Here is a 16,780-nt window from a genome sequence, read left to right on the forward strand (position 1 = left end):
GGGTCTGTGTGTTGCATCAGAGTTTTTTTTCTTCTTCTTACAACAAATAGACAGATTTTGTTGTATCTATGTTGTAACATCCATTAAACCCAAATCTCCTATACGCCTTACACTAATGGGAAGTATTTAAAATGATAACCTTGGAGAGGAAAGCAGACTCTACTTTAGTATGAATCATCAAATCAATTTTTTCTTCCTATTTTTTTTTCTAATGAAAATCGTTATGGCTCGTCAGTATTTTTTATGGTCAGGTTGGACGGTAAAGAATTCATGTTCAAATGAAAATCCGATTGACTCTCATCACAATGCCAAATGGAAAATTATGCAAAATGTTCATTCGTTATTCGTTGTTTGCCTGTAGAAACGAACGCTATAATTCCACAATTGCACCAAGTGACACGAAATTAAATTTTTAGAAGATTTTTGGTTCATTCTGCTTCGAAGTAAGGTGAAATCACCTCGACCCAAACGTTGCCAAAACTACATTTTTTCATATAAAAACTGAAGAATTCGAAAGGTACAGCATATGACTTCACGAGAAAAATACCTTTGGCTCGATCAGGTTAGTTGGGTGAGTGAAGTAGGTGAAATCAGCTTCCCAGTGGTCATAATTGTCATCCTCGAATTTTGACTCGTCGAGGTTATCTCGAAAAATTTTGTAACCATTTTTTTAAATGGATTTGAGCAACATTTTCTGTGGAGCTACAACCACCAACTTAAAAAAAATATATTTCTGGCTATTAATGACCACCGAAAAATATCACTTTTATAGACATAAATCCATCAAATTTTGAGCTACCAACCTCACATTATGCTAAAACTGCGCGTCGTGACCATGGCTTTCAGAAAAAAAAGTTTACACAAATCAGTTCATTTGGTGAAAATATTTTTAAAAGTCACAACCGTGTAACGCAACTAACCGTCGACTTCTTCGATCACACAAGTCACACTTCAAAGGCTAAAAATTACAATTCTTGTTGGTATGAATGAAATCACTGTGTCTCCTGAGTATCAGAACATTTATAGACTGATTTGTTACCGCAAAACATAGCCAACACAGCTCATTTTATGACTCAAAGATATAAAAACGAAATTTGAAGTTGTGTTACCCTGGAGTTACCCATATACTGTCTGTTCCAGCACGGCAGAGTAAAATAAACTTTACTCTGCCGTGGTTCCAGGTAAGGGTATAATTAAATACTGCTTACAGTATATGAAGATTTACTTTTATATACTGGTACCTTCCAAGTACATAAAAGTAAATGATCATATACTGCGAACAATATTTACTCGTACCCTTATGTATACTCTTGCATACTAAAAGTCAGTCTGCCAGGAATTCTCGTCGAGGCAACATCCTTGGTGACATGTAAAAAGATTAAAAAAATTCATGAAACATTTTCTTGTCAGTTCACATTATACTGTTAATTCCGCTGTCGTTTTTCTTGTGAGACGTATCTGTAGGGCTTTCACTTGTTAGGAATATGTGTAGGGCTTTGTCTCGTTAGGTATTAGGGATTGTCTGGCAAAAACGGATATTAACAGAAAAATGTGCAACTGATAAGAAAAACTTTGTTACATTAATTTTCTCATTCTTTAAAGTGAATCAATTCAATAAAGATTATAAGTAAATGAAGATGGGTAATCAAAACCGAAATTGTCATATTTTATTAGAAGCACATTTTTCACAAATGTCACCATAACTATTTGAAATTATTGACGGTATACTGAATTTTCATGTACTTTCATATACTGACGGGAAAAATACGAAAAAAAGGTATCCAAATACTTCACCGTTTACAAGGAAATGGTCATATACTTTTTCGCAATTCCGGTCTATAATCATCACCTTTCCATGCATCCATTTAATGTTGTTTTGAAGGTATTTATTTATTTCACTGTATTTCTGGACACAGTGCGATATTTTTTCGCACGCTAAAGAACCTATTACCTTCAACGAAGGCTAAATTTTTATAAATAAAAATCTTGCATTGACCAGAAATCGAACCCCCGACACCAAAAGGTTTTTGAACACAAAGCAGCGACTATAGCCATTCGGCTATAGAGTCACACAATTATACCGAACGTATTGTTGAAGCGTATATATGTACTAAGCATTGACTACTCGATTTCATTCAACGCGTCTCTTTACATCACATTGCAATGTGTATTATAATGCAGCCTTCTTGATCGTTCAAATGAATTTCTGTATACACACACAAGAATTTTGGAACAAAATGTAGGACATGTAGGAAAGGTGATTATGGCCCGAAATTGCGAAAAACGTTGTATCTACCACGGTAGGTATGCCGGTATTTTTTCGCACACGACGTCCTGTCGACCTCGGCTTCGCCTCGGGTCGACAATCGACATCTAGTGCGAAAAAATACCTTCATCTACCTTGGTAGATAAATAACTATTTCGTCGATTTTTTTCTTTGGTTATAATTATTTCCTTGACTGTAAGTCATGGGTTCTGCAAAACAAAATACACCGTACGTAACACGTTCACTATGATTAAAAATGTATGGAAATGTGATGAAAAAACGTTAAATGTTAAAATTTTGTGCCCTTTGTTAACACGATAACTTGGGTAAATCTCAACCGATTTTCAATTTTTAATCGACGAAGTATTGAAATCCTGAGGTCAAGTTCGAAAATGGGCGTTATCGGTTCAACCATCTGGTAGTAGTTCTCGAAAGAAGCCTTTTCTCGTCTTTGTTAACACGATAACTGGAGCAAAGTTCAACCGATTTTCAAAAACTTTTTTTTTCCGACGAAATATTGAAATCCTCAAGTCAAGTTCGAAAATGGGTAGTATCGGTTCAACCATCTCGAAAGAAGCCTTTTCTGCTTTTTGTTAACACGACAACTGGAGTAATTCTCAACCGATTTAAAAAAAAATGTTTGGTGGAGTTCTAAGATAGATTATGTTGGTCTAACGAACAAGCTGATGTTGCTAACAGAATTTTTGTATCTATTTCAATAGTATTTTTCTTGTTATGTGACTTTGCCTTGTAAACAAAACCGAATAAATAGAACAATAGAAAAATTAACGAGTGTATTGTCCACACGAGTTCAAATTTTATTGAAAACATACGTAATTTTTTACCGGGGCATTTTATATACAAAGTTTCGAAGATTTTCAATGAAAATAAACAGAATTAAATCATCAATGAGAGATTTATTAGACCGTTCTAGTAGTTCTTCTTTTCAATGCGTTTTTGTGTCCGTCAACATACAAAATTAAATTTCATTCAAATGAATCAATAAATCATTGCCAATAAAAATACTTTTGAGAAGCTCAGACAAACAGTCAAGGGATCTGACCCGCACAACAGTGTAGTAAATAGAAAGATGTTCCCCAGCGGCTTAGTTTTCAAATAAAAAGAATCGAAATTAAGAGGGTAGACTAGGTGTGAAGTAGGCTATATATTGAAAAATTGGTTTTAAAATTAATGTAGACCATTTAATGAAAATCTGTTCCAGCAATTAGATGAGCAATATGTTTATCTATCTCTAAAAAATGAAAAACGATTTACAATAATCATCAGTTGGAAGAAAACCGATTTCCAAAATATGAACGTCGCTTAAAGTTAGGCTAAGCAATATTTTTTTGGAAATCGGTTTTCTTCCAACTGATGCTTATTGTAAATCGTTTTTCATTTTTTAGAGATAGATAAACATATTGCTCATCTAATTGCTGGAACAGATTTTCATTAAATGGTCTACATTAATTTTAAAACCAATTTTTCAATATATAGCCTACTTCACACCTAGTCTGCCCTCTTAATGTCTTTCTTTAATTGTATCCTGTGCCATTCCATGGATAAAACAGTGAAAGAATGTTCATATTCTTAAACAAGGACTAATTTTTGGAAAATTTTCTTAAATTTATTTACATTTGGGAAAGTGTGGGAAAATTTAATAAAAACTGTGAAAATGTTTTACCAGAAATAGTGCCTTACCTCAACGCTCTTCAAGCATGAATGATCATAGTCGATCAGCTGCATAAAATACTCTATTTCACATGAAAATGTTTTTACAGTGTTTTATGTTTGTATGACACTGTCAAGTTTTAGTACTCTATTTTGAGTACCACTCATGCTTAAAGTGCGTTGCTTACCTCCATTAGATATTGGTAGAATCCAGTATTCATTGATATTGGCGTAGTGAATGAGATGAAATTAACACAGATCGAGACTAGAAGCAAAATGCATAAATCCTTTTAAATAATTAATTATATTACAAGTTACAGCTTCTTTTCGATAACAAATTTTTTTTTACTGAATTTTGGTATGTAATTTTAAGTAGTGTTTTGTGTCTGTGTGTGTGAAACGTTACATTCTGTCTTACAGTTAGGGAAAATTGAAACCTTTCCATTTCATTGTTTGTTACTTTGTAATTAGATTTATGAAAAATATAACAAAAACAATCGGAAAAAAACTCTTTACGTCTGCATTATATAATAGCAATATAATTCAGTATAGACCCGTACAAACAGGAAGATACATTTAACTTTTCAAGGTCATCATAGTAGTGAAGGAAATATTAAATTCAACAAATAACCCAATTCACAGAAGCTTTCCATACGTCACTACACCTAGTGCATACATCGAGTGTGTATTGGGCTATTTCGAAGTATATTTTACTGTAAGAAATGAGACTGTTGTTGGTGTGCACATGTGTATCTTTCTGGGAAATTTCACTAATTCTTAACGATTCATTACCTTATTCCAACCGATTCATAACTTGACACCAATAGAGTGTTATGATGAAAGAGAAACAAATATTTTGACAAGTAGTTACCTCAAGGCAAGTTATAATTAACTTATATAGACTGTTATGATCAGAGCGAGAAAACCGAAGACTAGTTATTGTAACTTGCCTTGGGGTACTTTTCAAAGTATTTACTTCTCGTTCGTATCCCACACGCGTCAGTCAAGGGATGATAATAAAGGGATCGTTTTTAAAAACATTTCTCTTTCAACGTGGTACGTTGAGAGCGAGAGGACCGAAGACCAGTTTATTATAACTTGCCTTAGGGTATTTGTCAAAATATCTCTTTCTCTTTCATCATAACACTCTATTCGGTCGTCTCGGTCCGATCATAACACTCTATCCACTCATTGTATACAATAACAACAAAAAATGTGCTCCCTAGAGGTACGTACACAATTTCTTTGCAATCAATAAACAATATCACCTATTCCTAGCAAAAAAATATTGGAAAAAAGGAACCAGACGAGAGATCACCCAAGGTGGTTGCACAAATAGATGAATTATGCAGCCTGACATTTGAAAATAAATTCGATAACGTCGAAAATATGCGAATGTTAGCTACTTTTACATGAAATTATTCGCAAATATAAAACCGCCATTAAGTTTTTACAATTTTTGTTTTTTAAATTGATATTTTGAACCTGATTGTTAACAAAATGCTTTGTTGTTTGTCTGGATGAATATGGTGATTAAAATACATTTTAAGTTAAAGCACGGTGACACAATGTCTATCGAAAATAAAACCGAGTTCGATACATAAACTATTAAGAATAGGTCATGCGTACATTAATCGGACGTACTAGACCAGAGTGATCGAAAAAAAAAATCGTGGAACAACCATTTTAGAGTGTTTGAAAGTCAATTTCTCTTTCAAACTGCAGCTAAAGTGAATACCTGGAAAAAAGTACTGCAAATGTCATCAATCAAGCCATAGAAGAGCTGAAGCGTAAGAACAACATGTATAATATGATTCACAAGGACACGGTTTCTCCTATAATCACACTACCATAAGATAAGAATTGTTTGTCCTGACAAATGCTAAAGCATAAGAGAACGGCCAGACCAAAATTGTTGAAAATTTTCAATAAAAGATATTTCCGTCACAAGGGAGGAAATCTTGAAAAGTTGAGTTTTCGCGTGAAGTCTGTTAAATCGAGGCGAAACCAAGGCAAAAAACACACGGAAACTATACTTTTAAATTTTCGTCTGCGTTTTGTACAGATTGATGTCGATTCTGTTTTTTACTATGTATGGAGTTTAACGCTAGGACTAGTGGACAGACCTATAAGTGCCGGGAAAACCATTTCATTACTCAGGCTGTTAAATAAAAGGTTTCAAATCATAGCTTTATTAGGGACGGTCGGTCTAGTAGCCGATGTAGAAAACATTGTTTTGGCCATCCGAGCAACTTCTACCATTTTCCGACTATTTTCCCTACACTTGCAATTAAAAAAAAAAACTTAAACAGACGTCGTCTTCAACAAAAAAAAACTGCTCTAACTGTAGACATTTTTCGATAACCTCTTCTTGCTTTGAAAAATAGGAGTGGAGTATAGTTGATAGATAAAGGTACCTAAGACAGAAATCAATATCCGTTTCGGGGAAAGAGAAAGGCCGGCTGATTTCGATAAAAACGAATTTCAAGTCAAATGAAAAATGTTTCTTTTGAATTAAACGAAACAACGGTCTCAATTTGTGCGTTTCCTCTGTTTTTTTTTTCGTTGTTATTATGACCGATGCATTTGAACTAGTTCCAGAAACATATTAGATATGGGACAGAATCAGTAAGAATGCGCATGAGTCTCACGGTTCCTACTAGGCGTATGCAAAATATGAATCAAATATTTCTATTGAAATCTATTGATGACGATGAAGATGTGAATTTTTAAAGTGTTGCTGTTGGTTCGGTACGGGTATATCTTCGGAAACGGTCTGACGTGTTGCTCCACTTGCAGCTGCAGCAGCAGACGAAGGTGTTGACGTGGATGGCTTATTAAATGCTGTTAAATCTTGCTGTACCACAAGCGGATGCAGATTTTTTATTTCTGTGACGGATCGCAAACTTGCCGACAAACCCTCACTAGAAGCTAATGAAATTGATAATGGCGAGGTGTGGTCAAGCGAACCGGCCATATCTGCGAAACAATATTAGCCAATGCAGTCCACTGTTTTCAGAAGCGCGGAGAATTGAGTGAAGATCTTACCTGTTTTTTCAGAGTCCGGTGACAGAGTAACTAGATTCACAGCCGTTTGATTTTTGTATAAATCTAAAATTTCTTCTTCAAGTCGCAAAATGATTGCCTTCTGTGCATCGTACTTTGACTCGAGTGCCAGAAATTTCTCTTGATATTCTTCTTTTACAGTCTTCAGAAGTCGTTTTTGGTCGGTAAATTTCGAGTCTCGACGTGATCCATCCAATTCCAATTCAGCTAAACGTGCCTTGGCGGTGTCCAACTGGGACGATTTGATATCCAGAGCAGTACGCATTTCTGTGAGAAATTTGAGATAAAAAAATCGTTTTAGATGGCAAGACAGAGAAATGGTTGTAAAGTTTAACGGGAAATCAAATTACCAAACATTTTGATTGACTCACCTCTAATCTCATTTTCATATGCTAAAGTTAAGGCATCCTGTTCTACGTCGCGTCCTCGCAAATCATTCAGTTCGCTAAGCTTATCTCTACATTTGACATGAATTTCTCCCATCAGAACGATTTCCGATTGCAAGCGATTGAATTCGTCTTTGTACTGTAGTCCCAAATCGGCCTGATATTGTGTTTGCTGTAATTCATTTCTCAAATCAAATAGCTCGGCTCTAGCTGCTTCCAAATCCTGCGATATATCCTTTTTCTCGTTCTTTTCGTCGCCCAATCGTCGTTGTAAATTTTCAATTTGCAGTAGGAGCTGCTTCTTCTCATCCCGCTCTTGTTGAATATCACGCTTCAGTGTATTGACTTCTTGGCTATAGTCCTGATCGCGACGTGTTTGCATGATTCGTGATTTGTTCAAATCGTTGGTGAGATCGTCAACAGCTCGTACCAGTTTCTCCTTTTCTTCCTTTAGCTTCTCATTTTCCATTTCCAAGACGGCATTCAGACGACTCTTGCCCAACATTCGACGATTCCGTTCAGCATGCACTTCGCGTCGGTACTGCTCATATCGCAACTGAATGTTCAGCAACTGGATTTGATCTCGATAATGTTCGGTTTGATTGTTATTGTCCTTCGAATGTTTCTTTTTGATGGATGTTTCGATGTATTGATCAAGCAATGTATGCGGTGACATTGGAGTACTTCCCACTAGTGAATTGGTTGTTTTCGATGGAGCGGCTGGTTCGTTCGCACATACCAGCAATTTTTCATACGTTGGAGGTAGTTGTTCCACTGTCTGTGTACCGACAGTTGTTCGTTCACAGGCATCATCGATGTCCGTTGGCTTCAGGCGCAATGTTCTAGATTTGAGGGCTTCTCGCTTCTTTTGCAAATTAATGTTTGAAGTGTTGTCGATACCACCGAGATTGGAATTACCATTCTCCGAGATATTTTTCAAACAATCAATCATCCGATTTGAGTCACACGGCCATGACTTTGAACATTCGATCGTTGTGGTTTCGTCCGGATACGGTTGGCGCAATTGTATGGAATTGGAATTTTTCAGATCCATCTCAATTGAACCAGCGCCGTGAAAAGCTTTCAATGTTTGACTGTTAATTTCCTTTACTTCCTCGTCCTCCAGCGAAACTTCGTTTTTATTTCGTTCATCAATTGAATTCTCAATCTGAATGGTTTCAACGTCCCTGATGTTGCTGCCGTCTTGATGCTGGTTCAGTTTTTCCAGTATTTGCATTTGACACAATTTTCGGTCTTGGACCAACGACAGCAATTTTTTTGATTGATTGCCTTCAGACTGTAGGGATTGTGATGTACTGAAATCAGGAAACCGAAATGGCGACGGTTCCTTCTTCATAATTGGTGATGATGGTTGTGACGTCGAACCTTGGGTTGAACCCAGAATTGCACGAGCTGCAGCTGAACCCATTGGAAATTGACGCAATGGTTTCATATTATCTTTCATTGGAGTTGTTTCCGGTGTTGCTTCAATGGCTGCTTCCGGTGGCGACGCACCGCTGGCACATAAATGAGAGCCGGGCAATGTTGGTATGCCATAGTTGGGAATATTTGGTGTCGGTGTTGGTGTGTGCGGTATATTACCGGTTGGAGGTGGTGTAGCCAAAACTGCAATACTCGGACTCCATAGACTATCGATTCGTTGAGCTTCTTTCAATCTATCCTTTGGTTCGTTGAATAATGAGTAGAATGGAGACGCCATCGATGACGGAGTGTTTCGCAATGATTGTTGCAATTCAATGGAAAAGGAAGTTTTGTTATTGCTGTAGCTGGTGTATTCCGGATTTCTATGAGCTATCGGTGAAAAGTAGTCGGACTTATGGTGAAACCTATTGGCATTCTCGAGACACAGCTTCGAACATTCGACCACAATGTCATGCGGTTCCATTTCTTTCCATCGCGAAGTACTCTTTTCCGTTTGCACTGTGTGCGTGAGTAGCAATGGATGGATCTTGACAGTGTCAAGCAGGGGCTTGATGGTGTGACAGTAGACACGGTGACGGTCCGTTTGCGACTTGGTGAGAAATGCGAGAAAATTGCACGGATACATGCCATAGAGGCGTTGAAAGAATGTCGACAATCCGATTTGTAGATGGATTTGTTGATCGTCGGTGAGCCGGGGCTCATTGGTGCAATTCCACGACGCAAGGTAAGAGAATATGTCGAACAGATCTTGAAGATATTGTGGCATAGACGTTGGTATGATGGGAAGTAGCGTTATGATGCAAAATAATGCGCTCATTATCGTAATTATGTTTTGTTCCGTCTGGAAAATGCAGAAGAAAAATCGAATGTAAATCTCTTCCTCTCTTTGTTTCAATAGCTTGGATGCTTCGAGGAAATCCTTACCTTCAACAGCTTCAAAACATCCTTTAGAAGTTGGTGATTGGCCACTTTGTGCAACCATGACGGATGTTTTTCCACAATGAAACCAAATAGTGTGATAGCCTGATTTTTGTTCGGACCATTAACCCAGTCAAGTAATTTATCGAAAATGTGAGTATCATGCGGATCTCTAACTTTGACTAGCACGTCAACAGCCCTTGATGAATTTGTTTGGTTGAAATATTCCATCATGCCGTAGACTAGCCAGTTTTCCTTAACTAGAATTGAAAGATCATTAGACAGGTAGGTGGGGGAAAATAGACAAAAAACAACATTGGAAAACACATTGCAGACAATGATGGAATAGTTGCATTATTTAGGACGACAAAGTCAATAAAATTTATCGAAACAATCCCGTACCGTATGTAAACGAAACTGTTCTGATCACCGTTCAAAGAGAGTGTTTTCATTGTGGCATGGTATACGGAAAGCAAAACTAAAAAAAAACATCTGATAAATCGAACCAATCAGATGGACAGTGAGTGGGTTTTCGTTTCATCGATTTGTGGTTCTGTTGCACATCATTACAGTGTAAACAATTGCAAATTCAATGGTTAAATTTGAACGGATGACTTCACTTCTGCCCGTAAGGAGGTTATGTTGAAGACAAAAGGAATTATTCGCAAAACTTACCGTTAATAAAGTTCTCGCTCAAGATCTTCTTCGATTGTTCCACTTGCATGGAATTCGTTGATTCAAGATCGTTAAATAATTCATTCAAATCCATTGTGTTGCGGTGCTATAAACTACTAATCCATCGGAACAAAAGACTTGGATTGATTCGATTTCGATATCATCGAGCGAAATTCTAATTCTACGGAAAAATTGCACTATTTTTTGTGGTTGACGATCGACTTAATTCCTTTTTTCTGCATTGATAAACAATGTATCATTGTCCCACTAATTGATTACTTATTGAATGTATTCATTTTACGGTTATGTGGCTATTAACAGAGAAAGATAACTTGTGGAATATTGTTCATTGACGATTATAAATAATAAAGAGTTTACGACCAACTATTTCATGTAGAATTTACTCGAAGAGACCTTTAGCTGTCAAAAGCAACTGACAACTGTGAAGAAAATGAATTACGTATGCCTGTAGTGAACAGAATGGAGCTGAGAGTGAATCAGCAGGCCCGTACTTTTCCTTAAGTATACGTAAAAGTTGCAAATTTTTGAATATGCGCGGCGATGTTGAACCTCCGAATCATGTAGACTGTTGTTGTCATTTCAAATAATATGCTCTATTGTATGAAATGCCAACTGTCATGTACAAGGAGGCAAATCGGAGACAAAACGGAATGAAAACCTTCGACTGTGAATTCAGACTTAGTCTTCCGTTTTGCCTCCGTGTAGATGCATTTCATACAAAGAAGCATATTATTGGAAATGACAACTGTCACTGTCACATACAAGGAGATATAAAACGGAATGAAAACGAAGACGAAACGGAATGAAAACGGACGACTCTGAGGCCAGCTTAAAGTATGGTTTCCACTCAACAAAAGTACTCCGTGTGAGAGCGATCTGTCAAATAAACAAAGCAAAAGTTGATAAAATTGTATTTTGTCTCTCACTCGGAGTACTTTTTGGTAGATGAAAAACAATCATAAGCAAAGCAAAAATAGAAAAAATTAAGTTTTTTCTCTCACACTACTTTTTTGGCAATCAAGAAACTATACTTAACAGCTGAAATTGAAAGAGACTTTACATAAGCTCCTTTTCAGAGGTTCGAACGTCAATGTTGGAAGTTCAGTGTTAGAGTTACTTCATTTTCCTGTAAGATTCACTTTTTAAGTATTTGAATTTTTTTTTGTTCGAGCAAAGTCCAAAAGTCACTAAAGACTTGCAGTCAACAACATTTGAAAATTAGAAGTTATACTCTATGAACAGACTATATTATTTCGAGGTGCTGGTTCGTTGCTACTATTTCTGCTCTGTTCATTTGTTCATTTTGTTGATATCGTGTGTTGCGCGTGTTGCACAGATTTTTGTTATTATTTTCATCCCGCCACTTCCCATTATAAACTTATTCTTTTGTTCATTTCATACGATATGTATATGTGGTAGTGGTATACGTTCTACAAATGACGTAATCTTTTGCAGTTCCAATTTGAACAGGATCTCTAGGTTTGGCATGAAGGGATCGAGTGGAAGTAGTTTGAAAAAATATCTAAAAATTCACTGCCTCTACCGCAAACTACATTAAGTGTATAATAGATATTTATGCCACTTGAACGAAAAAATTGCCCCATCTCGATCCGAGATACCGGGTTCAAGTTCAAGTAGCACAGATAGTTTTACGTGTTACGGCATGTTTCATTTTCATTTACATTGCCTAATCACGTAAAGCATTGCACTTACGGGATTCCAAGTTGTTATTTGACCACTGTCCCTTCGGATCGGGCTGTAACACCCCACTTATCAAATACACAACTTGGAACCTCGGAAGTAATATACTATTACACATCGAGCTATTGAAAGTTCACTTGCTATACTGTAAAGTGATCTTTCTATATAATAAGTGTAATATGTAAGTGGGTAGTAAATGTTTTTCTCACGATCTCTCACACTAGTCAGAAAAACATTTGCATAATCTACTACTAAGCAAGGATAAATGTGTTTTTGACGTGTGTGGAGTTGCAGTTCGAGCTGACGACATCTTGTGTTTCCGATTTCAGCTCAACAATAGTTACTCACAAAGAGTTATACTTGAGAGACGCATGGTGGCGCTGTCGATCAAAGGAAACGGCTTAAGTGTAACTCTATGGTTATTTACGTCTTTGTTTTGGACTATTGATTTTATTCTCCGACTCGGAACTAAAAAATTTCACACAAAAAGCTTAATTTCTATTATTCATCGTTGTTTAACTCCTCTCAACCGTTTATCCATCCCATTATTCGGACGAAATTTTCTGATATATAAACTGATTTTAGACTTTACATTGCAAAGTTTACGAAAGTTAACCTGAACAATGACCTGAAAATTCGGGAAAATTCACGTCAAATTCATTCTATTTTTCAGGTCGGTCTGATATGACCTGTCGTAACGCTGTAGAACGAAATATGTGAGTGGAACATGATTCTAAGTTGTGGTCTTTTAGCCTTGTTAGCCTGAAAAGCACCAGATATATTCACCTTACCCCAGACGATCTGTATACCTTGGCTAATCTTCATAACGAGGGTCGTAGAATTGAAATTAGAAAATTTGAAATAGTATTGTAACATAAGAATGTTTGTTTTACGAGGACAAGTCTATGTATGCCGATGTTACAGGTCATTTATCTCTTTGGTAAATGACATCGAAACATTAATTTAAAAAAAAAATTCCCGGCAATTTTTATTCTATCGCAGCTTTGAATGACATGTACAAGATTTTATTTTTGCTAGCATCACTGTTCGCATTCGTATTGTATTGTAAAAAAAAAGTTTAGTTCGACCGGCGTTTTCTGCATTAATTTCTGTTCAATTTGTGGAAAATAATACAAGGAAATTGAAAACAATTGTAAAATAATTGTCAAAATGAGTGCTTGGATACCATTGCAATCGAATCCCGATGTAAGGACAAAGTAATTTAGATTGAGAAAAACTTTAGTAATTTTCAGAGTCAAGGACACTTTTACGGATTATAATCAATAGAAGTCGATGATTTCGGTTGAAAGTGGGGTTGTGTGCTTGATGTCGTTGTCGTTAATTGGATCATCTTTCTTTGTTTATCAGTGACGACAACGTCGTTATTTTCTGTAGATTTTTATTCCGGCAATTTTATGCATAACAACTAATTAGTCTGTGTGGTTGCTAAACAGCTGTTGATCTAATATTGTTTGTTAGGAGTGGCTCTATTTGCTATTTCTTATTATATTAATGAACAGTTCATCAAGGACCACTGACTTCATTTTTCAGTCAACAAGCACCCTAGACACAATCAGATGCTATTTTATCCTTCAACTCGCACCTTTTTTCAATTATTTCTTAGATTCAGAACGCATACCTGCGAAAGCTTGGCGTTCCCGAAAACTGGAATATCGTCGATGTTTTGGGATTGGATGAAGAATTACTGGCTATGGTTCCACAACCGGTTCTAGCTTTAATTCTTCTGTTCCCGTGTTCTGATAAAGTAAGTCGTTTAATTCGTTGGCTAATTAAAATTCCTCAAACAAAATTATTTTCACAAAACAAAACTTTGTAGTATGAGAAACATCGATTGGCTGAAGATGAAAAATTGAAGGAAAACATTCCGAACTATCCCAACGACTTGTTTTACATGAAGCAGACAATTCACAATGCTTGTGGCACTTGTGCTTTGATTCATGCAATATCCAATAACAAAGAGTAAAACACACATTTTACTGCCATGGATGCAGACAAAGTCGTGGCTCTGATTTTATTATTCATTTTTACTCCTTTAGAATCGTTCTGGAAGATGGAATTCTCAAAAAGTATTTGGATGCTGCTCGCGATCTAACCGCCGAAGAGCGTGGAAAATTGTTAGAAGGCGATACGTCGTTCATGGAGACACATCAAACGCTGGCGTCCGAAGAACCATCTGAAAACCCTTCCGATGGTGAAAATCATCATTTCATTGCGTTGATCGAAAAGGATGGAGAATTGTACGAATTGGATGGACGTAAATCGTTTCCGATTAAGCATGGCCCTACGACCAAAGAAAACTTTTTAAATGTAAGCATTTGCTAGCGGAATTTCTGTTGAATTGTCACTAATTTTTGTAATATTTGTTCAGGATGCAGCGAGAGTTTGCAAAGAGTTTATGGCACGCGATCCAGATGAGTTGCGTTTCACTGTAAGCGCTGTTACTGCGAATCAGTAGGATGAAACAGTTTGTCGATGAGATGTTAAAAGACATGAAAAACCTATATGATTAACGGTCAATTGAATAAAACTATTGCTTTGAAATGTGTGAGGGTTAAACACTTCATCAAAAGTGAAATTTGATATTTTTTCCATTATGTATTGCCTGCTTTAAAAAAAGAAGAGAAATTTTGCTACCTATTTTTATGATATATCACGCTAGGAGACTGCTAATGCTTTAAGTTTACTTTGATAAATAAAATGATACTGAGTTTAAACACAATCGTCTGTTGTTCTGAGTAATTGGAAGTAGACCTGGCAGACTCTAAACAATTTAAAACGTTTTCTAGAAATGGGAGAAAGTTAATCAAAAGGTAAGCTTTCCCATAAAAGTGCCCAAAATTTTGTTTGAATTTTCGTAAGAAGTCAGCTGAAAATTAAAGAACGAGCGAATAAATAAAGACAATATTTATTTAAAGTGAAAAAAAGACTGCTCGCGTACGGCGCAGTCAGTAAAAAAAACGATCTTTTCAATCAACAAATATTACAATAAATAAAAATCATCCGCTCTATTATTTCCTAAAGTTCCAAGAATACATGCCACATTGCCTCTTTGTATGGCAATAGAAATTTTCTGCAACAGATAATCTTTGAAACGTGGCTCCCCTGATGCTCTCTCCACTAATGATCCGAACTTGTCAACAAATTTCTTTGTTTCTGGTCCCATGCAACCTAATGATTCAAAGGCAAGGGGGGTAAATAAATAGTTTTCTTTAAGACGCATATAATGATTATGATTAAATCTCTCCGCTTTATCTGCAATATACCCTGCTTTCTTAGAGGATTCACCGATGTATGAAGGAGCCAAAGTATCACGTATTGGTACACCTGACCTGACCTGACACAATCAAGCCTGGTGCCTTTGCACACGACCAGAAGGATATGAACGTTGGAACTTTGGTAGCACAAAGTGTTATCGACAGAACCACCTTTTGATCCAAGTTATATAATGGATGTGAGTCCAAAAATAACAGCGCTGGCCCGCAACTTGACATGTATAACTTAAAACTAACAACAACCACCGTCGCTCGACTTGTGGCCGGACTAGCTACTAAATTCGTCTCAATATAGTTCATTGAAATTACCTGTAATCAGAGGACCTGATTTACCTGAGTCAGTTGCATCTGTTCATTAAAGTTAGTACCTTGTTTGCCCATTCCATTCGATTCGTCGTCTTGACTTGACTTGACTTCAGTAACCAAAATGTGCTCCTGTGAGCGATTCAATGATAACACTGAACGTGAGGACTTTGGCACGATTGTGAGTCATACCCTAATCCCCCCTTTTCGTTCTCCTTGATAATATTCAAAGCACACATCACTAAATGTCTTTACGTTACAATTCAACTCCCACCTATTGACATTCTGGTCTACTCTGGTCCACTCTGGTCTACTGTTATATACCACAGAGTATTTTCTGTGGTAACTAACTCAACCACCGTCGCACGATCTGTGTGGTCAGACTAACTATACACGGCAGTGGGGAGATGAACCAACCACCTGAGCTCTTTCGTTGCTCGGAAATACTTTTGTATCGAATTGGTATCGTTTGTATAAGTGAAGAAAATTGCCTGTAGCAGGAGACTTACCAAACCACACGTCATAAAAACCATTCAATCATATCATTCAACAGCATGCATTCTAATGTGACCATGATTACGCATATGGGAAGTATCCACGATGTTATTTCCATTTAGCAGAATTTCACTGAAGCAGAATTTCCCTTCTTGTCATCCAAGGCTGACAAGGCTGCGACTGTGATTTTGATATTTCTTCTGCCGCGCATCCTATATCTTGATCATAACATTCATTTGCACATAATATTGGTTCTTCATCGTTCGTTTCATTATCCTCAACGATTCAACCCTAAACCTGACTCAAAACCCGGCGACCCTAATATTTCAAGAGAAGACTCATCAACTCTTTTTTTTCTACTAAAACTTTAACATTTATTTAATTATTTTGGTTGACATACGGGTTGTAACTCTCAATGTTAATCTTAATCTTAATGTTCAGGAGCGCCCTGGACTGGTGCATTTCTGAACTATCAAGAAGATTCAGCGTCTTGAACAATTCTAATCCAAGTGAGATGCAAAACGTTTCTAAGATTTTATCTC

The 16,780-nt window shown here is 36.6% G+C and overlaps 2 protein-coding genes across 2 annotated transcripts; one reads left to right on the top strand and one right to left on the bottom strand.

Annotated features, from left to right (window-relative positions):
- Nucleotides 1–6,426: 6,426 nt before the first annotated feature.
- On the bottom strand, nucleotides 6,427–10,869 carry LOC119067268 (hamartin). The gene is made up of 5 exons (XM_037170147.1): nucleotides 10,426–10,869; nucleotides 9,757–10,010; nucleotides 7,375–9,673; nucleotides 6,986–7,270; nucleotides 6,427–6,916 (listed from the first exon to the last, which is right to left on the bottom strand). Exons 1-5 carry the CDS (start codon nucleotides 10,517–10,519, stop codon nucleotides 6,639–6,641), a joined length of 3,210 nt encoding a protein of 1,069 aa, XP_037026042.1. The 5' UTR covers nucleotides 10,520–10,869; the 3' UTR covers nucleotides 6,427–6,638.
- A 2,325-nt stretch (nucleotides 10,870–13,194) lies between these two features.
- Nucleotides 13,195–14,887, top strand: LOC119067156 (ubiquitin carboxyl-terminal hydrolase). Its single transcript, XM_037169948.1, has 5 exons — nucleotides 13,195–13,353; nucleotides 13,772–13,912; nucleotides 13,985–14,127; nucleotides 14,205–14,475; nucleotides 14,537–14,887. Exons 1-5 carry the CDS (start codon nucleotides 13,318–13,320, stop codon nucleotides 14,621–14,623), a joined length of 678 nt encoding a protein of 225 aa, XP_037025843.1. The 5' UTR covers nucleotides 13,195–13,317; the 3' UTR covers nucleotides 14,624–14,887.
- The last annotated feature ends 1,893 nt before the right edge of the window (nucleotides 14,888–16,780 follow it).

This window comes from Bradysia coprophila (assembly GCF_014529535.1).
Source record: "Bradysia coprophila strain Holo2 chromosome X unlocalized genomic scaffold, BU_Bcop_v1 contig_12, whole genome shotgun sequence".
Classification (NCBI taxonomy): Eukaryota; Metazoa; Arthropoda; class Insecta; order Diptera; family Sciaridae; genus Bradysia; species Bradysia coprophila.

What these genes read in the sequence shown, in the direction of transcription:
- LOC119067268 (XM_037170147.1), bottom strand. Translation starts at nt 10,519, where the DNA reads ATGGATTTGAATGAATTATTTAACGATCTTGAATCAACGAATTCCATG. An exon ending in GAGCGAGAACTTTATTAACG is followed by an intron (nt 10,011 to 10,425) that starts GTAAGTTTTGCG and finishes TTTCAATTCTAG; the next exon opens with TTAAGGAAAACTGGCTAGTC. An exon ending in ACCGGACTCTGAAAAAACAG is followed by an intron (nt 6,917 to 6,985) that starts GTAAGATCTTCA and finishes ATTGTTTCGCAG; the next exon opens with ATATGGCCGGTTCGCTTGAC.
- LOC119067156 (XM_037169948.1), top strand. Translation starts at nt 13,318, where the DNA reads ATGAGTGCTTGGATACCATTGCAATCGAATCCCGAT. An exon ending in TGTTCCCGTGTTCTGATAAA is followed by an intron (nt 13,913 to 13,984) that starts GTAAGTCGTTTA and finishes AAAACTTTGTAG; the next exon opens with TATGAGAAACATCGATTGGC. An exon ending in CCAAAGAAAACTTTTTAAAT is followed by an intron (nt 14,476 to 14,536) that starts GTAAGCATTTGC and finishes ATATTTGTTCAG; the next exon opens with GATGCAGCGAGAGTTTGCAA.